The following is a 22,733-nucleotide window of genomic DNA, read 5'->3' as shown; positions in this document are numbered from 1 at the left end:
ACTGAAATATTAATTTCTCTCTCCAGATCTCTCCTTCCAGTCTTACTCACATTCTTAAGGTTCTGCTGTATACTCCACTGCTCAAGACAGAAACTCAGCCATCACCACTCTCTTTCGATCTCCAAATCTTGTCCATTGGAAAAGAGTCACTTGGAACATCAAAATCCTCTAAGAAACTCTGTGTACTGTGCTCCGTCTATACTATCACCACACTTCTGCCCTGGTGGGACTCTGTCCTGATTTTTACTTTCACATCTCAACCCACCATTTTCCCTTCCAGCGGTCACAAAGTGGACTTTACATTGCGCGTCAAATAAAATCCAACCTCTTTTCCAGGATCTGAAGACCCACTCCCGGTCTAGGTCCTGCCAAGTTCCCCAGCTTTGTGTTTCCATTCTTGCCCTTGCTGTTTCAGCCACGTGGTCTCATTCCGGTTCCTAGAACATGCTGATTCCTTCCTCCCAAGGAGCCCGTCATTCTGTCCAGGGGCTTCTTCCTCCTGCTGTCCATGCAGCTGGTCCTTTCATCCTTCAGCTCTCAGCTTAAGTGCCCCCTCCCTCAGGAGAGTCCCTGACCGTCAGTCTAAGGGAGCCACTCTGTTATTCTCCATCATCACACCTTGTTGGCTATTTTTATAGTATCTAATTAATATAAATGGAAACTATACATAATTATTCATTAACGTCTGTTTCTGCAGCTTTATGGTAAAGTCCATAAAGGCAGGTGCACATCTGTTTTGTACTCTGTCATGTACAGAGTACATATATGTATTATACACCCAATAAATAATACTTGTTGAATGAGAAAGGGAAGGGTGGGAAAAGGAAGCCTGCCTGACTTTCTAGCTCAGCTTCCCTCCTGCATGGAGTAAAATTGAACTTGTCCTCAAACTGTATACCTCAAAGTCTATTCTGAAAGAAATATTTGCCCTTAATATAAGAATTATACATGTATCATCATCTTTTTCTAACCTTGTAAATGATTATATCTGTGTTTTATTATCATTTGCCTCTATTCTTTAACTGACACTTCTAGCTATAGATATCACAGAAGTTGTTCTCATATAATTGATCAAAACTATGCTTTCTGGCCACTTTCTATCATGTTTCTCTGGATAGGCATAGCCACTGAAATGCTAACTGTGCTTTTTAAAATTCATACCCTAGTCATGGATCTCAGTGACAATTATTGAGGAGGAAAGGGGTTTAGGGAGATCACCAATAAGCTTAAGGATTCAAGTTCAGGGACCATTAAAAAGAATTAGTGGTTTGTAAAATCTAATGTCAGGATATAATTGTCGTATTTCAGACAAAGAACAGAATCTAAATACTTACCATGGTTTCTCGGCTATTGACAGCTGATCCTGTGCACTTGGCTATGACTTTATCGATACACTTCTTGTGAATTGCTGCATTACATTCTGAAAAGATATGATTGCAGCTTAAGATTTTCAGAAGTTAAGGAACCAGTAAAAAGGAATGATAGTAATACAACAGAAATCTTTCTTACTTACGTCGACACTGGTAGCCCTGTTTGTTCAGACCCCTGCAATAAAGCACAGGGTTGATTTATATGAATATTCAAACTCACAGCAGCACCACAAACCTCTGAAACACGAGGGATCCCATGGTTTCCTACTATCACAGAACATTTGCTCATTAGCAGCCCTGGTCTAGCATTTGCCAAGGGTGTTAACATGTGTTGTTTTTTATTTTTTATGCTGCTTTGTTAAAGAGTCTGATGATAAAATAAATGAGCTATCATTAATTGCCTTCTCATTGGTGTATTTTCCAAACAAACACGTAGAGGTTAAAATGCCTGATTGAAAATGCATCACTACCTCCTAGTAGCAAATTTCCGTGTCCTGCGCTTAAAAATTCATTGTCTCACTAGGTTCAATATAGATCAGCAAAGATATCTGAACATTTCATTTCCTCGTTCTGAGTATCACTACAGAGTAATGTTCACTATGAGAAAGGGAGGAGGAGCTTCAGGTCATCAGATTAAAACAGGTTGATAAAAATTCACCGCAAGTTTCTTTGCCCTTGGATACCCTGGCTAAGCTGGGGTTGTGCACTAATGGATCCTGCAGTTGCTCAAAGGGAAAAGTACCCCGTGGAGAGGAAAGCAGCCCGAGACAGGAGATAGGGGTTGTTTCAAGTCTCCACTCTATCATAGCCTTTGCTATGTGGCTACTGAGGATTGAACCAATCTCTCTTCAAAGGCTGTTAAAACTCCCAAGAGCACTGTAAACATTTAAACTCATTAGCTGCAATGGGAAAGTTGTTGCCTGTTTGTAGACATTAGTGCCGGCACAGTTAAGCTATTGAGGTGGTGAGAGTTTCAGCTGTAAAACTGTGCTCACAATAAGGATATCTACCTCCTCTGTCCCTCCCCTCTTACCCCAGCAGCCTTCCATTTAATCAGAAACCCAAATCCTTGGAACTACAAGAGCCACATTATGAAATCTTTCATAGCATCGCACTTTAAGTCTTCTCGATCCAAGCGAGGTCACTGAAAACTCTCACGTAGTGTTTATTTTGGCATGTTCCCCTAAGGTGGGGCATGCTGGGCCTGGTGGGTTGATGGGATGCAACAAAATGCATAACCTAAAGCTTGGAGTGAAATGCCAAGTTACCATACCAGACAAACTCATGGCAGACGGAGCAAAACGTGGGTTGTGGAAAAAAGGTGGCGGTGAACTCATGGCACTTGACATGATGGACTTTGGCCTGTTTGATGGCTCCTCGACGGTGATGCAAAGCAAAGAAGCCTTCAGTCTCAAATTCACTCATGTCCTTTGCATCTGCAGAGGAGGACAGGGGACAAAGTGAAGTTCTGTGATATGGTTGTCACAGCTGGATGGGGAAGGTGAGGAGGTGGGGAAGGGTCAGAGATGAACAAGGAATTAGACAAGTGTTGAGACCAGTAAAATCCCAAGTACTTATTAGGGCTGGTGCAGGCTAATCCTTTTTTCTTTAATTCTTTAATACATATTTATCAGAGGATATATTATTACAGGATCAAAACAGGCTGAATTATTGGCTCAATCCTTCACTATTCTTTGTGCTGAATTGCTGTCTTTCAATTTTTATTTGTTTTTATTTTTTTAAATATTTTTGTTTATTTATTTATTTTTAGACACAGGAGAAGGAAAGGAGAAAGGGGGACAGACATGTGCCCTGACTGGGAATTGAACCAGCGACCTTTTGGTTTGCAGGCCTGTGCTCAATCCACTGAGCTATACCAGCTAGGGCCTGTCTTTCAATTTTCAAAACCAGAGGTCAGAACTTGCAAGGTATTTATCAACCTTTCCTATTCACTGTCAGTGATGAGTCAGCCAGAGAAGTCAGGAAGTGGTAAACACTTTTCTGCCTGTAATTCTTGAGAATAATGTGGTTATTGAGAGCAACTTGTAAATGGCAATTTTTTTTAGGTCCCAAGATGCTTTACCTCTGGTTATAGAGTACAGTAGAGTGGAGGGAACTAGACAGACTTCTTTGTGAGGGCAAAAGAACTTGGGAATGATTTTTGTTCTGGTTCCTGATGTCCACAGTAATCAAACACACCAGATACAGACTATTCTGGTCAATGTGGAAAGGGTCAGAAATTAACAGATCACTACAGTTTTTTAAATGTCTAGGTAATCCTGGTTGTTACCTAGTCATCTATACCAAATCATCACATTCGTAATTCTTCAGTTTACCCTGGGCTGAGGGTACTTTATGTGGTCACTGTCCACAGTGCCCTATGCCCTGATGACATCTTCCCAACAGGCTGGTAGAATTTTGAGAATACCAGTAATTCCCAGCTAAAGCCCAAGCCCAAAGAAAACACAGTAGCAGTCATGGTTAAACAGCTTGATAAAAACTACAACATTCAAGATAGAATAACACAGTAAACAAGAAAGATATAACAAAAGTAATCATCATCACTAAAATAAAGACAAGGAATTTAATGATTATAACTTCTAGAATTATAATTTTAAATAGCTTGAAGATTCTTAGATCATATATTCTATCACTTTTATTTTTATAAGCATAAAAATTGATGATTATCTAGACTAAGGGGCTCATACTGCACAAGTACGAAGAGTTAACAATATTTAAATGAATGAAGTCTATCCTCGCTAAGTGGCAGCGGAGATTTGACCGCACACTTGGGGCAAACGTCCCTACACAGGCACTTTATTTTCCACACCTCTAGTAGTGGCCGGGCCAGAAACACAATTAGACAACAGTGGGGCTGTGTAGTTGGAGACTTCTCTCCCAGGAATCCAGCCAAGTCCCAGGACACATTTTAGGACCAAAGACTTCTCTACAGTGGTCCACAGGTTTGTTTTATAGCAACTCCAGACTTCCAGATAAAGAGCATCCCCAATAACCATGTAAAAAGTTCCACAGATGGGGGTATTATACTGCCTAATACTTTAAGGTTAGGCAATTTAGGTCTTTTCATTTGGAACTGGGCTGGAAATACATTAGGCTTGGTAAATGAGGGGTTAAATTCAGGATTACTGAGGCAACCGCCTTCTTCCATGAGTTCTGGTGTAAGTGTGGAGATCTATTTACAACTTATGACTAGTGTAGTAGGACATTTGTCATTAAGATCTGACTCATTTCTATTTTGGTCCAGATGAATTGATGTGAAATAATATAAAGTTACTTTTAAATTCACGACATGAATTATTTTGGGAGCCTTCACTGTATTACTATAAAAATTATATGTATATAGATATATTCTGTGCATTATACTACAATACTCTTAATTTTTTAAAAAGTCAGAAAGTGCTAGAAATGAATTTATTCCCTTGTTCCTGCTTGTGATATTATTTATTCTCTATTTCAGTCATTACAAGAGAGTAAATTTATAAAAACTCAGAATTTCTTGAATGCTTCTGGTATTTACAATGTTTTTTTTTTTAAGCAATTTGCTCTTCCATTTATTTATTGGCTTGGAGAAGCTCATTAATTTTTAGATCTTTTGTTATTTGTTTTATATCATTTACTTTAATCTACAACTTGTTTGTAGTCAGTCCAACCACAAATGTTTCCCAGGCAGCTCTGAGAAAATTGTTATGCTCAATGTCCTAAAGAAATATAAAATATTATTCATAACCTTTGAAAGTGGCAAGCCATAAGTCTGGGAGACAGGCACTCACACAAAAAACAGTGTATATGATGGTGTGAAACAAACATGGAGATAGGTACATCCATATTTTTTAGGTGGTAGGAAAAGGAATTACAAAAAGACCACCAAAAGACACGTAAAAAATTAAGAGGAAAACTTGAATAATATCACATTAGCTAGCCAAGAAAGAATGGTTTCTTCAGCATTGAGTTATATAGACATGTCAAGGGAATGAAGGCTAAGAAACAGGAATTTATTTTGAGGATTCATACCCTTGGAGAAAGCCATTTAGATTGATTGAAATATAAGCTGGCCTTTTAGGGTTCAAGAATTGATGAAGTAGTGAAGAAACAGGAACTAATAAATATAACCTGCTTTGTCAAGAAATGTGTCAGGGAAGGAGAGGAAAGAAAAACTCATGAAGGTAAAAAGGTAAAAAAAAAAGAGGTCTTTCTGAAAATAGAAGATGGTTTATATCTTCGCAATGAGTTAGAAACCAAAGAGAGAAGGAAAAGTTGAAGATGCTAGAGAGGAAGCATGATTGATGGTACAGAGCTGCTAAGAATTAGATGCAGGAGACCAAGAATGGGAAGGTCTTTCTCTGAGGCAGAAATGCAGGAAGAAGCAACTATATTCTAAGTGCAGAGATAGACAGAAGATGATGTCTCTTCCAATTATATGGCAAGGGGTTGACCAACGTCCATGAGTGAGAAGAATAAGATACCCTCAGAAACCAAGGAGTATGGGAATGTTTGGAATAGCCATTGTATGGGAATCAAGAGAAAATAAAAGGAACTTTTAATCACCAAGGTGAGTCCAACTGAACAGTTCAACCAAACATTTATTAAGTGCCTCCTATGTACCTAGCATGCAACCTGGTACTAGAGTTAAAGAAACAAGTAAGATTAGTTCCAACATTGTTTTCCTGCGAGGAATTTAGAGTCCAGAAGGAAAGTAGCAAATGTCAGAACAGGAATATTCACAGTATGCTATGGACCAGGAAGGTGAGGAAACTACATCAGCTAAGGCAGGCAGAGTAGATAGAGGCGAGAAAGACAGGAAAATTGGGACAAGGAAGGTACTAGCAGAAATAACTTCTAAGCTGAGTTCTGAGGGATAAATAACTCCTATTAACATGGGGAAGAGGTATGGTGGGGAGAAGCAAAACGTGTTCTCTCTAGATGGAAAGGAATAAGCAAGGGTACAGAATTAGATACCTTGGGATGCGCATATTGCCAGTGTGCAGTAGGAAGCAGAAAGCATCAGTGGTCACATCCAGAAGATGTGGAAGTATCACATCAGTTTGAACATTTTTCCTGAAGGTAATTTACAACAATGAAAGGCAGCAGGCAGGAACAGGGGCAGAGAGGAACAGAGGCATGTCATGTTTAGAACGGACTTTTACATGTTTTATTCTGGCAACCATGTAGAATGAGTGGGATTTGGCAAAAAATAAAGATGGTGTAAGCAGGGGATATAATTGAAAAATACTAAATAGACAACATGGGCAGAAACTGTTGATGGATTAATCTGGAAGCTGAAATAACAAAGAGGCTATACAAATGACTTCCAGGTTTAATGGTAGATAAAGCAATAATTAACCAAGAAAATGAGGACAAAATAAAAACTTATTTTGTAACATAAAAATGGCGCAAAGGCACATAGCAGGAGATAGAGAATGCACAGTTTGGAGACCAGCCCATCTTTGGAAGAAGAGGGTGCTCATAAGAGTGCTTAGTGGCAAGGGCTTATGAAGGGCTGCAGGCTAGGCTAGGAGTTAATGTTGCAAGTGGCTAACAAATGAGTGTTAAAAAGAAATGAGATTAGGAGAGTGGGAGAGAGGACAGAATTGACAGGAGAGGAGGATGAGCTCCAAGAGAAAGAGGTCTGACTGAGTCCTTACTGGGATGGAGAATTCCATGTGAAGACCTGTGGGGTGATTGTAGGTCATTGAATGGATAAAGAAAAGCGTAGGAAGGTGTAAAAATATGAAGTGGGCATATCAGATGGTGATGGTGAACATGGAAGCTACCAAGAGTGATGATAGGAGAGCAAAAAAAGAAGATAAAAAGTGATTCCAGTACTTTTTAAGGAATAGGAATTTTATTAACAATCACACCTAAAACAAAAGCAAACTAAGAGGACAGCTAGATCAGGAGTGGAACCATAGAAATGGAGATCACGTGGAGGGTTAGCAATGGGAGTGGGAGGAGGAGAAGGAGAGAGAAGGTAGAATAAGTAGCATAGACAGTAGGTAGAAAATAAATGGGGAAGGGCAAGAATAGTATGGGAAATATAGAATCTAAAGAACTAGTGACACATGGACATAAACGAAAGGGGTGAGTGGTGGGGGAGGGGTATGCAAGGTGGAGGGGAGTGAAGAGGGAAAATGGGACAACTGTAATGGCATAATCAACAAAAAGAGAAAAAAAGGAATTTTAAAAGATAAAGAATAGATTGAGCTGTGAGGAGCAATGAGCCATTTATTTGCCTACAGAGTAGAAAAGAATTGAGGCTTCCACTAAAGAGGGTTGCGGGAGACATGATGTCATCTTAATTGTTATCCAAGACTGTATTCTTTACCCCCTTTCATTTGTCTGCTCTTCCCATACCCTCCACTTCTACCACTCCTATGGTCATTTTCCTAGTCTGTTTTAAGAGATGTCACCAATAGTTTTTCCTTCATTCAACTTGCATTTTTAAAGACTTATAAAATCACCTTAACTAAGCACTTATAATGGGCATACCGTTCCATCTACACTGCCAAGAACTCTTATTTTTTTTACTTCATTCTTATAACCATATGCCTAGACCAGCATCTCACCACCTCTCCATCGCAAAAATGAAATTTTACAGCCTCTTTCTATATATAGTCTATTTTCATTCCCAAAGTCATCACACATTCTGTTGCAAGCAATTTCCTCAAAACAGTGCTTTCATCATATCATGTCCTGCTCAAGAATGTGACTGTGGCTCTTTGTTGGTGACTTCTCAAAGTATACATACTACTCTTGCCTGGCTTCCAAGTCCACTAAGATCTGTCTTCGATTCTTCATCCTGATTTTAGCAAGGGCCCACTGATCTACCTACACCAATCTTCTCACAGTCCTTTGTCCATTTATATTTTTGCTCAAGCCTACATTTTTTTTCCTCCCAGAGGCTATCTTTCTTCTTTGCAAACTCAACTCAGCCTATCCTTCTGAATTTTCTGGAATGAAGGTAATCCATTGGTTAATCAGTATTTATATGGTTTAGAATTTAATTCTCTAACTGTTTAATCTGTATCATCTCTCCAAATTGGGTTTAAGGTCCCTGAGTAAGAACTCATGTTTGGGTTTTCTGAATCCTTCAGAAAACAAACATTCTTAAAATTGACTGAGATCCTATACTTCTCATCATCAATAAGGAATTTTATACTTGAGTTAGTCCATAATGTTGCTTGTTAGAAATTAAGGTTTTTGATATATAAAAATTTAGAGTGGCTAGTATAGAAAATTTAAATACTACAAAGTTTTATTTTTATAAAATATACTTATTGATTATGCTATTGCAGTTGTCCCATTTCCCCCCCTTCACTCACCTCCACCCCGCACACCCTCTCCCACCCACATTCCCCCCCTTTAGTTCATGTCCATGGGTCATACATATACGTTCTTTGGCTTCTACATTTCCCATACTATTCTCACCCTCCCCATGTCTATTTTCTACCTACCATCTATGATATTTACTCTCCATACCTTTCCCTTCTCTCTCTCCCTCCTATTCCCCTATTGATAACCCTCCATGTGATCTCCATTTCTGTGGTTCTGTTCCTGTTCTAGTTGTTTGCTTAGTTCATTTTTGTTTTCATTTTATGTGTGGTTGTTAATAATTGTGAGTTTGCTGTCATTTTACTGTACATATTTTTTATCTTCTTTTTCTTAGATAAATTCCTTTAACATTTCACATAATAAGGGCTTGGTGATGATGCACTCCTTGAATTTGATCTTATCTGAGAAGCATTTTATCTGCACTTCCATTCTAAATGAAAGTTTTGCTGGATAGAGCAATCTTGGATGTAGGTCTTTGCTTTTCATGACTTGGAATACTTCTTTCCAGACCCTTCTTGCCTTCAAGGTCTCTTTTGAGAAATCAGCTGACAGTCTGATGGGAACTCCTTTGTAAGTAACTGTCTCCTTATCTCTTGCTGCTTCTAGGATTCTCTCCTTCATTTTCATCTTGGCTAATGTAATTATGATGTGCCTTGGTGTGTTCCTTCTTGGGTCCAACTTCTTTGGGACTCTCTGAGCTTCCTGGACTTCCTGGAATTCTATTTCCTTTGCCAGATTGGAGAAGTTCTCCTTTGTTATTAATTTCAAATAAGTTTTCCACTTGTTGCTGTTCCTCTGCCCCTCCTGGTACCCCTATGATTCGGATGTTGGAATGTTTAAAGATGTCCTGGAGGTTCCTAAGCCTCACTTTTTTGAATTCTTGTTTCTTCATTCTTTTCTGATTGGATGTTTCTTTCTTCCTTCTGGTCCACTCCATTGACTTGAGTCCCCGTTTCCTTCCCATCACTATTGGTTCCTTGTGCATTTTCCTTCATTTCACTTAGGGTAGCCTTCATTTTTTAAATCTAATTTCTGTGAGCATCCTGATTACCAGTGTTTTGAACTGTGCATAGGTTGGCTACCTCTTTGTTGCTTAGTTGTATTTTTTTCTGGAGCTTTGATCTGTTCTTTCATTTGGGCCTTTTTTTTCTGTCTTGATGTGCCTGTTATGTATGAAGGGCAGAGCCTTAGGTGTTCACCAGGGCAGGGCAAGCCACATAGCTGGGTTGTGATGCTGTATGTGGGGAAGGGGCCTGAGAGGGAACAATGGCACTTGCTCCTCTCTCTGCCTGATTTTAGTCACTTCCCCCACTTCCCATAAGCAAATCGGGCCCTTCTGGTGCCGATTTCTGGAGGGTTGGGTTTGTGTAAGTTCTAGGACCCTGTGGGTCTGTCCAATGAACTCTCCTATGAGGTTTGGAGTTTCTCCTACTACCACCTCAACCACCGAAGGTGTTTTCAATTAGTAGTTTGAGGCTTTATTTCCCCATACTGGGGCCCTGGGTTGTGTGGTCTGTCCCGATCCTCAGTTTTGCCTGGTTTATCTTTGCGAGTATGTGGGACCACTCAGTCCACCAGCTGCAGCCTTGCTGGCCAGTTGCAGCCTTGTGCACCCCATTCCACAATCCACTGCCTTACTGGGTTCGCCAGCCACCACCTTGCTGTGAGTTCTCTCTGCCCTGGCTGCCTGACTCTGCCCCTCCTACAGGTCTGGATGAATGTGTCTTCTTTAACACCTTGGTTGTTGGACTTCCATATGGTTCAATTTTCTGTCAGTTCTGGTTATTTTTTGTTTTTAAATTGTTGTCCTTATTTTGCTTGTGCGAGAAGGCACAGTGTGTCTACCTACGCCTCCATCTTGGCAGGAAGTCCCAAAGTTTTATTCTTAAAAAATATTTCCTGGGTTTGTGTAATTATTGTTTGTGAAATATTATTGCTTTTGATCCACCTGAATTTGCTTTTTCATTCTAAGACACAATTTAAGTTCCACAGTCATAGGATAAATATCCATGGAGTTTTTTTTCAAAAGCAGTGTTCTTTAAGCCATTTATCAAAAATACTTGCATTCTGATGGAGGCCTTTCTTCAATTTACGTTGGGCCCTGTTTTCAACTAATGGGAGAAGTACACTTCATTTTACTCAAGGAGTTAAACAGTGCTGGTAGTATCATTTGGTCCAGTACTTTCGCTTTTTATGCAAGCCCGGTTATTTAGCCGGCCTCCTATCACTCATTTCACTGACTCAAAAATAGTGACTTTTGCTATATATCTAGAGTCTCCAGACATAGAAGAAGAAAAGTTCAGATNTTCTGATGGAGGCCTTTCTTCAATTTACGTTGGGCCCTGTTTACTCAAGGAGTTAAACAGTGCTGGTAGTATCATTTGGTCCAGTACTTTCGCTTTTTATGCAAGCCCGGTTATTTAGCCGGCCTCCTATCACTCATTTCACTGACTCAAAAATAGTGACTTTTGCTATATATCTAGAGTCTCCAGACATAGAAGAAGAAAAGTTCAGATCTCTTTAGAACTTTTTTTTAAAGAAAAGTTTACTATGGAAAATCCAAATGTATACAAAGTTGAACAAACCAATTTCCCAACAGTTATCATCCAGTGTCAACGATTTCCAGGCCATGGCCACTCTTCTAACCCACCCCATCCCCCGCCCGCCCCCTGCACCAGTGGGTTATTTCAAACAAATCCCTAGAATTATTTTATCTATAAACATTTCAGCATGTATTTAAAGATAAGGACCCTTTAAAAATATAAACACAAATATCATCACACTTAAAAATGAACAATGTCTCAGTATCATCAAATATATGGTGAGTGTTCAATTTTACATGATTATCTTTTTTAGTTTTTTAAACATAGAATCTTTATTATATATATTTTCCTTTAGCATTTAGTCCCCTAATGCCCTACTCCTCTCAGCAACCCCCATACTGTTGTTCATGTCCATGAGTCCTTTTTCCTTTTTGCTCAGTCCCTCTACCCCCAACCCTCTCCCTCCCACTACCTGTCATCTGCTCTCCATCTATGAGTCTGTCTCTGTTTTGCTTGTTAGTTCAGTTTGTTCATTAGATTTCACATGTGACTGAAATCATATGGCATTTGTCTTTCTCTGCCTGGCTTATTCACAGCATAATATTCTCCAGGTTTTTATTTTCCAAGGTATTGTTTGAACCTGGGCCCAGAGGAATTGTACATGTAAAGGAAAACCCCAGCACCATAAACTAAACTAAACTGTAAACTATAAACTAAAACTTGTTTCTTGGTAGTAAAACAAATTTAGAAAATAATTAAACCAGCTTATTATCAGTCAGCTTACATATCCATTCTGAGGTTAGGATTTTATGAGTAGTAGCATTTGATTTGTTTAAATAGCACTTTGACCACAGAGTATAAATGCAACAGAAAGAACTGACAAGCTGTCACAGGCCCCAAGCAACACTCAGCTGTAACTTCCGTGCTCAGTGTCTGTGTTACATGGAACTGAAACTCTTTAGCAATGCATTTTCCTTCCTTGTTCCTAAAAAAGTTTGAGGACTGACTTGAAGCCATTAATATTTTGCCACTAGGGTTATGAAAAACATTTATTGGTTTCTTATATTTATTTTGTATTCTACTTCTAATGTGATAGCTTGTTATATCACATAATTTATACACAGTCAGTGTGTATATATTACAACATATAAATAGAGCCATTTTAATTTATATTACATTTCCAAGCTGAAATAAAGACTGACTATAAAAGCACTGGGTATGTGAGTCCACACAATTAAAAAAACTACTATAAATGGTTTGTGTTTTTATGATTCTCTAACCCAGATAGTGTATCGTCAACTACTGTTTAAGCAACACTGGAAATTTGAAGAACATTCCTTGGGCTTCGATTTTCTCTTCATTCTTTTAAAAAATATATCTTATTTATTTATTTATTTTTAGATAGAGGGGAAGGGAAGGAGAAAGAGTGGGAGAGAAACATCAATGTGTGGTTGCCTCTCATGTGTCCCCTACTGGGGACCTGGCCTGCAACCCAGGCATGTGCACTGACTGGGAATCGAACCAGTGATCCTTTGCTTCACAGGCCCGTGCTCAGTCCACTGAGCTACACCAGCCAGGGCCTGATTTTTTTCTATGATTTGCAAAAGTCCAATAAATGCAACAAGAGGAGAAGGGACATGCCCTTCTCACCCCCCAAAAGGAAGAAGAAATGTCACTTGCCACTCATTTCCAGGAAGTATCTTGCATTCATTAGCATTCGGCCTTGAGGTTTCAGCTCTAACTGGTTGAGAGAAGGAAAAGAATGCCAATCAGAAGGTGAAACAAGTGCTGAGGTTAATGACTTCATAACTGGTGAGTTTGGTGATGGCAGATTCCCAAAGTAGAATCCAAGCATTGCTCCCTCTCATTTTACAATTGCATATTATCATAATAGCTCAGCATCTGTATGTATAGCCTTTCTTTTATTAAGATGCCTCAGCAATTCGTTAATCTTACCCGGAGAGGAAAACTCCCATAAGGAAGAGACAAACTTCCCGAACAGATTCTATCTGACTTCCTTGCCCACATTCCTGCTTATCTGAAGAGCTGTAAAGGGGCAGAGACCTTGTACATGACAGTAGAGTCACAGACACTGCGACTAGCTCACATGGGCAACAGGTAGGAAGGACAGACGCCTTTGGAAGGAAAGACGAATCCTTTACCAAAGGTGCCTCCACATGGGTGACTAGGCTAATCAGGGCACTAAATGGGAATGGCCTTTTTCTTCCAGAGAAGGTTTTTAAAAAATATTTTATTTATTTATCTTTAGAGGGGAAGGGAAGGAGAGAGGAAGAGAAACATCAATGTGTGGTTGCCTCTCATGTGTCCCCTACTGGGGACCTGGCCTGCAACCCAGGCATGTGCCCTGACTGGGAATCGAACCGCGATCATCTGGTTCGCAGGCCCGAGCTCAATCCACTGAGCTACACCAGCCAGGGCCACAGAAGATTTTTTTTCCCTTGGGAAAGTGCTGGATAATCTAAGGGAAATTTTAATTCAGTTGGTCCGAGAAAGAATTAAAATAATATATTCAGTTCCATTATGTAGAAGGGATCAGAACAAAGTGACCTGTTAAAGGGGTGGTGCAGGATGTCTCCTGATGTGACATAATGGAAAAAATGTCAAATTCAAGATAACCTGACCACTACTGCCAATACACCACAGCACAACACTATATTGTCAATGTGCCAAAAAGAATATGAGAGTGAAGGAAAGGTCATTATTGACCCATGAGCTAATCAGAATAACTGAGAAATAGTAAGAAGTGTCCAGTTGAACCCAGAATTGAATATGAATCATGGCTACATAATTTACTGGCTGTGTGACCTTGTGCAAGTCACTAAACTTCCAAAGATCTCTGAAAAACTGATATAGGACACTTCACCTCATAGCATCACTATTAGAAATTTATGATTTCATTCCATTTTGAAAACTGTGACTTGAAAATCTTTTGGGTAGAATTATTAAAAATCTGAGTTATAGGAAATAAGAAGCAGAAAGGTAAGATTCTCTCCTTGTATGTAAATGATATGAATATTTGAGAACATTTTCTGGGTTTCAGATTATTTAAAAACAGTTTTTACGGGTATATAAATAGTTTCATTTTGTGGGCTCCAGGAATTTTCATTAGAGTGTTTATGCTTTCACATTTTATTCTTCCATTTAACATTTCTAAACATTTGCTACCAAAACAGTTATAACCTAAGTTTTCAAAACTTTGATGTAGTAACATGGATTGTGTATGATGTACTTTTTAGTTGAAAGTAAGCTAAATGAAAACATTTAGCTAAAAAAATTTGTAGGGATTGGCAAAGTATGGAGAAGACCAAACATTAAATAGATCTTTGCTTAATCCTCTCACTTCTGTCTATCATCTAATTTATAAGATATCAAGATATCTATGTATTATCTTGATAAATAGACAACAGTTATGTTCCCAAGATAGGGGACATCTGTGATCTTTCTGAGCTTACTTTTAGTTATAAATCAGTAACACTTGTCCTTCTTCACCTTACACAGGAATCAAAGGGATTTGAATATGTCAATATGTTCCACAGTCTGCAATGAAAAATCATGGTCATTATCAACCCACCAATGAGTAAGTGGTAGGGAGTCTGTCTACGTGGGCTGGTGTATCATTATTTTAGCATGACACTGAAATTTCGAGCCAGTCTTTAGCTAATACGGTACTTAATCCCTTAATGGTACATACACTTTAAATAGAGCTCACAGCTCAGATATTTACCCATATTTCTGTCTTCCCATTGTTCTTCCTGCACCTCTCGGCCAGGGAGTAGAGCTCGACAGTAGTTTCGGATATTAGGTCCACATTTTTGCCCTTCACAATGATCTGCATTACTCTTCCCTTGTTGATATGGGCATCAAAAGTGCTGTCCCAGGGTGGGTACATGGTTGGCTTTTTCTGGATGTACATCTGCCCATTCTCTAGGAATAGAAAGATATGGTTTCATTACTCCTTTAGCCAGCTCTGGGAAAACATTTAATTCAACTCAGCAGTGGCACGCATTCCATCTGCTCTCTAGGATATATAATTCTGCTGGGGAGACAAAAATAACACATAAGACAATTAGAGACAATATAGGACAGAATGAGACACTTCCAAGTTCTACATGCAAGGTCACGTACTGAAATGTAAAAGTCACTCAGGATGATTTAGGCAACGAAAATCTGACATGCCTTGGACTGACTATGGGCGTTTCCTCTTCAACAGTTAGTTGCTCCACTGTGAGTATGAATACCTAAGCCAATAAAAAGAACTCAGGGACTAACCCTAGTGTATTTCGCAGGGCAGAGTGACTTAAACCCCATTCTTTATGGTAAGAGGCAAAACCTTTAAAACATAATGAACCATTATTTCCTTCTCTAATTCTCAAATGAGGATACATTTTACACGAACTGTGCATCATACAACCTAAGCAAAAACTGACAAGTAACTGAGAGAGGTGGTGGCTTTCCTCCACCATGGGGGGAGGCTGTGGAGCAGGCTGCGGATCTGCAGCGCGGAAGGGCGGGCCAGTGGGAGTCCTGGAAATGACGAGGACCATGGTCAGGATGGTGAAGTTTAAGAGGAGCCTCCCCAGAGCCACGAAGTGACTGGGAGAGTTTACCGGTGGGAGTTTAATAGTGTTGTCACGTATTTCATCCAGATTGAATTTTGGTAGTAGTTCTTTAATCATGTCAGAAGCATAAAACTGCAGCTGCATTTGAGTGTTTGTTTCTTGTGATAACAAGCACAGGAAGTGGCAGATTTAGCAATTCAGAGATGTTGGTTCAATGAAAGGTAAAATCCACTTAAAGCCTGGAAACACAGCAGTTCTGACTCTGATGGCCCTTTCTCTCCAATGCACAACGCCAAAGTGGAACAGGAATTTAGCATTTGCTAAATTATTATTTGGGGGGAATACAAAGATTTGAATAAACTGAAACTTCAAATTTTAGATGAACCTGGCTATTAGAGGTATAAAATGATATTGAAGATAAGAGTAGAACAGGAAGGGGAAGCTTTTTTTATTGCTTGTTTACCAGAAATTGAAGCGGAGGTTGGACTGAAACACAAGCAATGGCAATATTAACGATCACAGTAACATTTTACTCCCATGAACCTGGAGCACCCCCGCGCCCCCCCTCTCATAATTCTTTTTGACCGTAACCTTTCTCCACATCTGACAAAGAGCAGAAGTTCCAATGGTAAGGCATTTTTCATAATTTTGCTCACTAGGTTTTTAATCACCTAAACAAAGGACCAGAACTCAGGATCCTGTCTATTTATTTACAGTGAGTTTCATCATTTTTTCAAAGGCTCCCAGACTCCTAGCACTGGGTCGCATCTGTCTCTGTTCTGTTCTGTTGATTCATCACGGAAAAGGCAGCCTCGCATCTCCAAGGTGGGGTGTGTTTACATTCTATAGAAGTAATACTGGAATGATAATGTTCAAAGAGATTTCTTTTCAGAACAAAACCAAATCAAAATCAAAAACAAAAACCTCCACGTTCCACAGGCTAACCTTTTGGAAAAATAAAGTCGTCTTCTTTTCTGACAAGGTCTTGATCCACAGGGCTGATTAGACCAAGTTCAAAGGCCAAAAGGAGAAGAAATTTTAAAAAAAAGCTCTCTGGAGGCAAATGTCAGGGAGACCCGTGGTTGTAAAGAGAACTGAGATCCAGGAGACCCATTAAGTCCAAAGCGGCTTTGAAAAACTCAGACGTTTTACACTTCAAAGATTTCTGTGACATTTCAAAGGTTTTCGACTGGGAGCAAGTGCCGCTCTCACTTTTAACTTAACAGGAAAGAAATCTGGTCAGAAGGGAAATCGGGATGATTCAGAAGGTCTCAGCGTTGACGCACTCACAGTGGCAGGAAGGACAAAGTCAACCAGGACACCGCGTCTTTTAAGGGAGGGAGAAGCTGAGACAGGAGTGCCGGGAAGCCCTGGATCCTGAGCTGGCGACATCTTGCTAGCTGAGGTTCTCACCTGCAAAGTCAGGTTCCCTTGCATCTGCAAATGCCACCCCCTTAGAGGCCTTTGTAGGACTACCCTGTACAGAATAGCATACCTTGCTGTCCCCAATCCTTCTCTCTCCCCTTTGCTCTGCTTTGTTTTTCTCCGCTTCCCATTACTTACCACAGTATATTTTTGTTTACTGCCTGTTGTCCTCTGCTAACAGAAAAGCAGTTTTTCCAGTCCCAGTGCGCAGTTGGAGCCCCATAAATACTTTTCATGTAAATTGCTCCTATTGTCACTGCACATCTGCACAAGGTAATCATACTGCTCTACCAAGCGTCTGCTGAAACAACGAGTGTATGGAGGGAAACAGGGAAGGTGGTAGGACTGAGAAAGCCTTGAGGGAGTGAGAGGGAGAATGGAAGCCAGCTGAAGTGGCCATGCAGAGATTCCAGACAGAATGGGACTATTGTAATGGAACAATCTAGACCCACAAAAGGAGTTTGGGAAGACTGTGTCACACTTTCTCACCGTGACCTGCCTGTGCACATTTAACTTTGGCAAAGCACTGACTATTATTTTCCTGATCTAGGGGCTCAGGAAAGACAAAATCTCAGGGTTTCTGAAATTTGGACTCTAATGGCTAATTATACATTCTTTGTAACATTCATCAAAGCTTAGCCAAAAAAACAGTGACCAATCTTTAGAGCTAATGCTTAATCTCATAATCACTGAGAGCAACCAGGCTTGACAATATAGGTCCCATGTTCTACTTTAGCTCCCTAGATTTTTTTCCCATTAACTCCTCACACAAAGTCCTCAAATCCATTTCTCCTTTCCTTTGCTCCTTTTGTTTTTGTGGAAAAACGGTCCAGTGAACTAGAACACAAGGCAGGAGACCTGGGGCTAATTCAGAGGTGATCACCAAGCCTATATACTGTTGAGGAAGTCTTGGCTCCCCTGGACATCAGTTTACTGGACTATAAAATTAGGGTGAACCAGAAGCCCTTGAAGACTCCTAGGAGTCCTTGCTTTGTAGTTCACAGCAGATCTCCCTCCACCGCCCCCTCCTGGAGGACCCATTCAAGCTTACCTGATTCAACATATTCTTTGACCAGCACCGCACAGTAAGGGTTAACAGCCTCTCCTTGACAAGGCTGGCAGGACCCGCAGTCAAAGTTGGACAAACCAATTCGAAGAAATGGTGACATGGTGGCTCCCTGCAAAAGTGACAAAAGACAAATTCTGTTTGAAGGTCTATAAAATATATTGTTTCTGGTGTCCCATCTCCACTTATAACCAGTGCTTTAACGCCGACAGACACAGCTTCACTTGGTTTAACTATCCATTCCAACAAACGCTCTCACTTCTCCTTCTGCAAAGTACATTATTGGGCTCACCCCAAACCACAGAGGGACGTGCCGAGGAAGGAGGCTCTCTGGAGGTCTGCGTTTATTCGACTTCTTCAGCTAGAATTGTAATTCCACTCTTAATGTAATGTATGTACGTTTAATAGTTGCAGAGAGAGGCAAACATTTCCCAATGTTTTTATTCCTTCTATTATTCAAGCAGGTACTCGGGAAACAACTAACAATAATAAGAAAATGAGTTTATAAAGAGTGAGTCTATTTTAGTCACACCAGTTAAATACGACACCGCAGATTCTTACACGGGCTATTTATGTGCGTGGTGGAACTGGGCACATAGCAGCTGATCCCTATTTACTTCAGACATTTCAAAAAGGTTGCTTTCTTCACAGTCAAATAGAGGCGTGAACGTGTCTATATACATGCATATAAAATAAGCCTTTGAACATTGTGAACTACTTAAAAAACCCCCAAATCACTGACCACCATAAAAGAGTGCTTTATTGTGTAAGGATAAACAAAGTACTTCACAAGAGCCAATTAACTAATAATTATGCCTGCCTAGAGACATAGGTGAAAAATCATAGTCTTAGCCACACATTTTAGGATTTTAGTCTGAATCTACATGGGCTGTGTTCCTTTCCTTGCTTGCTGGGGCCACACTTTTCTCAACTAAGCATCCTTTTTTAAAAAAAGATAATAAACCTACTTTTCCATGGGGTTCCATTACTTTGAAACTTATCATCTGGTATTCAAGGAAAAAGTTACTTCTCTGCTTCTTCTGGATTCTTGAATTGTTTTCTCCTCCTGAATTTTTTCCAAATTTTCTTAAGTAAGTCAAAATTAACAAGATTAAAGCCTGAGAGGTCTTTTCTACCTTTTAGGAAGGAAGAAAACTACTCAGAGTAACAGGAATCCAGATGTGAGAATCAATGACATCACTGGAAATCTTGGGCCCAGAATCCCGAATCTGGCAGATTTGTAAAAGTTCCTCAGCCTCTGCGAAGCTGGCTGTCTTTGGATCTTTTGGGTGTTCTGAACCTAGGGAGAGACAAATAAAGGGCTCTTTACAACTGCTGTTAATTTCAGAGATTTTTTTGATATATATATATTTTAATACTCAAGGGTATGGTCATTGATTTTAGAGAGAGAAGAAGCACGGGGAAGAGAGAGAGAGAGAGAGAGAAAGACATCTGTGTGAGAGAGAAACATTGATCGGTTGCCTCCTGCATGCGCCTGGGCCAGGGACTGAACCCACAACCTAAGTATGTGCCCTGACCTGGAATTGAACCCATAACCTTTTGGTATATGGGATGATGCTCCAGTCAACTGAGCCACCTGGCCAGCAGAATGACTTTTCAGGTTTGTCTTCAGGGGCCCTCTGGACTCTCAATTTAGAATTCTTGGGCAGGAGCCAGGCTAATAACTGAGAATTCTTTGGAGAAAACTTCTTAGAGACTCCCTTTCCCTGGGCCACTTAGATTTTTTGGACAAATCAGTATTTCCTAGTAAGCAGAAAGAATCACGAGAAACTGTTCCGATTAGAAAACATTGAAAATATTTACCATGTGTGAACTCTGAAGATTTCCTCAATATAAGCAAAGATAAGGAAGTAGTTCTTATTCGAGTCTGGAGGGATCATGGACTTATGAGGCCTGCGTTGCAAGCCCTGTGACCTTTCGTGAGGGATGTGTCATTCTGCTATTTCCAGGCTAGGTTCAGGCTTAGATGACAGCAGCTCAACATGCATCTGGGAAAAGCTGTCTGGGAACAGAAAGAAACCTCTAGGGTAACCAGGGCTCCTACGTATGGATGAGAGATGCAGTGAAACCCTCCCACAGGGCTTTTTAGGCATCAGCTGGCCCCCTGTTTAATCAGATTCCAGATTCCAGATTTGTTTGCCATTTACCAGGTTTGCTTGCCTTGTCCACTGGGCTGCCAGCAGCTGACAGTCTACCTGATGCATGCACTTGTGTGAGAGCACTGCCTCTTTCTAAAGGTCTAGTCCCAGTGACCTGATCTGACATGTTGACATCTAGAAGACAGAATCGACATTGGTGTGCTTAACCTCACACATCATCTAATGAAGCCCCGAGCTTAGGGGCGTGTTTTTTAAGGCCAAAGTTTGCATTTTATTTTTGAGCTACTTAGAAATTTTTCCTGTCCTGTAATAACAAAGTGATCCTTATGAAAAATGAAGAAAACACACAAAATTGGAATGTCTCTTCACAGTTCCACCAATAAAGCAAACTGCTGTTACTGTTTTGAGGTATTTTTATAGTCTTTTTAAATTAACAGGGTTCATGGGCTTTTTTTTGCATGCTGTGCTCATATGTATGTATGGAATTATATTTGTTTGGCTTTTTAACATTTAACCATAAAATTGTCTGTGTTACTACACTATTTTTGTTAGCATCCTTTTAATTCTTGCCTGACATTCTATGGAGGGACAGCACATTTAGGCTGTTTCTAACTTTTCCATACTAGAAATATACTGTGCTAAGCATTTTTTACAACTTAAAAAGATTAGGAATATTGTACCAGACTAGATCACTAGAGTATTGTAACATTACTAGATTCTGTGACATTACTATTTGTAAGGCCTTGTACATTTGAAGAAAACAATGAATCATAAAGCAAAAGACCTAACAGAGGCAACATCAATCATAAGTACAACAGAAAATGAGTTAGCGTCATTCTAACATGACCAACAGATGCAAATTTGTATACATGCTACCTATGACCCAAGTGAGCAAGTGGTAATAACACAAACTAAAAAATACAGAAGACATTGTTGTGACTAATTGTATGGGAAAGTGTTCAGCCTTGTGAGCAATTTAAGAAATGAAAAATAAAACAAGATACTACATAATTACATTTATATGATGTTTTTGAAAAGACAAAACGATATGGAGAAAAAATATCGGTGCTTATCATTTGGGTAGGGGACTGGGTTTGGCTCTAAAGGGACAGCATGGGCAAGTGTTTAGGGAAGATGGAGCTGTTCTGTAGCCTGATTGTGGGAGAGCTCACAGAAGTCTAAACTTAAGTTCACAGAATTATACACCAAAACCAAAAGTCAGTTGTGCCATATGACAATTTAAAAACCAAATAAAAAATATGCTTTTGGCATTTCAAGGCATGGATTATAAATCCAAAGATCATATCGATAAAATACAAAGCATATACATTAGGAAACTGCAAATTCACATAATAAAATATTAATTTCAAATCCTAAAGTAATGAAGAGTAGCTTCCTCAATTTACTAAAGGGAACTAGAGCCTTAAAGATGAATAAAACAACTTTTCCTCTGGAGTATTTTAGCTCCTTTGAAAATTTCCATTTCAGTGCAACTAGCTAAGAATAAAATAACATTAGAATTTGATAATGCATTTCTTTAAAGATATATTAATATTTAATTCTTAATTTAAATGGCAATAATGAAAATTAAAATATTTAAAATAAACAATAGTTACAAAAATTCTTACCTGAGGATATGTTTATTGATTAGACAGAGAGAAAGAGAGAGACATAGATGTGAGAGAGAAACACGGACCAGTTTCCCCCTGGGTGGGCCCCCGACCAAGGATATGTGCCCCCACAACCTAGATACGTGCCCTGACCGGGGAGTGGCACCTGGGACAACCACTTGGCACATGGGACAATGCTCCAACCAACTGAGTCATCTGGCCAGGATAAAAAAATAATATTTTTTCTTTACCCGCATAAGTAGAAAGTATTTTGGAAATGTTCTTACCTAATGCTGGCAAGGACAACATGAACCATGCACTTTTACACAGAGGAGTTTGGAGTGTAAATCTCCACCATCCTTTTGAATACACACCACACATGTAAGTGTATATGTATAGCTCAAGAGCCAAGAAGATGTGCAATAAGCCCAAAAGGAAGAAACTAGCATGAAAGCTTTTGTGAGCTGGCTTCTTGTGCTCAGAGCTGATGGTAAAAGAGGAAGGGGATTTCCCTGGGTGCTAAAATAGAAAGGAGAATTGTTTGTGTACAAAAATACATGCAGGGGAATAGGATCTATCAGGCTGTCCTCCCCCAGTTTTCCTGTGAGTGTAAATTTCATAAATCATCTCTTTACTCACCATTCAGGGTGATTTCACCCTTTACAACAG

The 22,733-nt window shown here is 39.7% G+C and overlaps 1 protein-coding gene across 6 annotated transcripts in view; it reads right to left on the bottom strand.

The window, feature by feature from the left end:
* Positions 1-22,733, bottom strand: part of PRKCQ (protein kinase C theta) — a 122,058-nt gene that overhangs the window by 51,145 nt on the left and 48,180 nt on the right. For 2 of the 6 annotated variants that reach the window (XM_037065982.1, XM_037065984.1), the window contains 7 exons: positions 19,471-19,634; positions 18,320-18,446; positions 15,009-15,208; positions 12,944-13,004; positions 2,644-2,806; positions 1,514-1,545; positions 1,335-1,420 (listed from right to left, as the gene is read on the bottom strand). In XM_037065982.1, coding sequence (XP_036921877.1) covers positions 1,335-1,420; positions 1,514-1,545; positions 2,644-2,806; positions 12,944-13,004; positions 15,009-15,208; positions 18,320-18,437 — 660 coding nt within the window. In that variant the 5' untranslated portion in view covers positions 18,438-18,446; positions 19,471-19,634. The other 4 variants (XM_037065983.1, XM_037065981.1, XM_037065985.1 and 1 more) reach the window with 4 other exon arrangements.

This window comes from Sturnira hondurensis, unplaced genomic scaffold, assembly GCF_014824575.4.
Source record: "Sturnira hondurensis isolate 20B ecotype Veracruz unplaced genomic scaffold, ASM1482457v3 Scaffold0016284, whole genome shotgun sequence".
Classification (NCBI taxonomy): domain Eukaryota; kingdom Metazoa; phylum Chordata; class Mammalia; order Chiroptera; family Phyllostomidae; genus Sturnira; species Sturnira hondurensis.
This window is presented reverse-complemented; position numbering and strand designations above follow the sequence as displayed.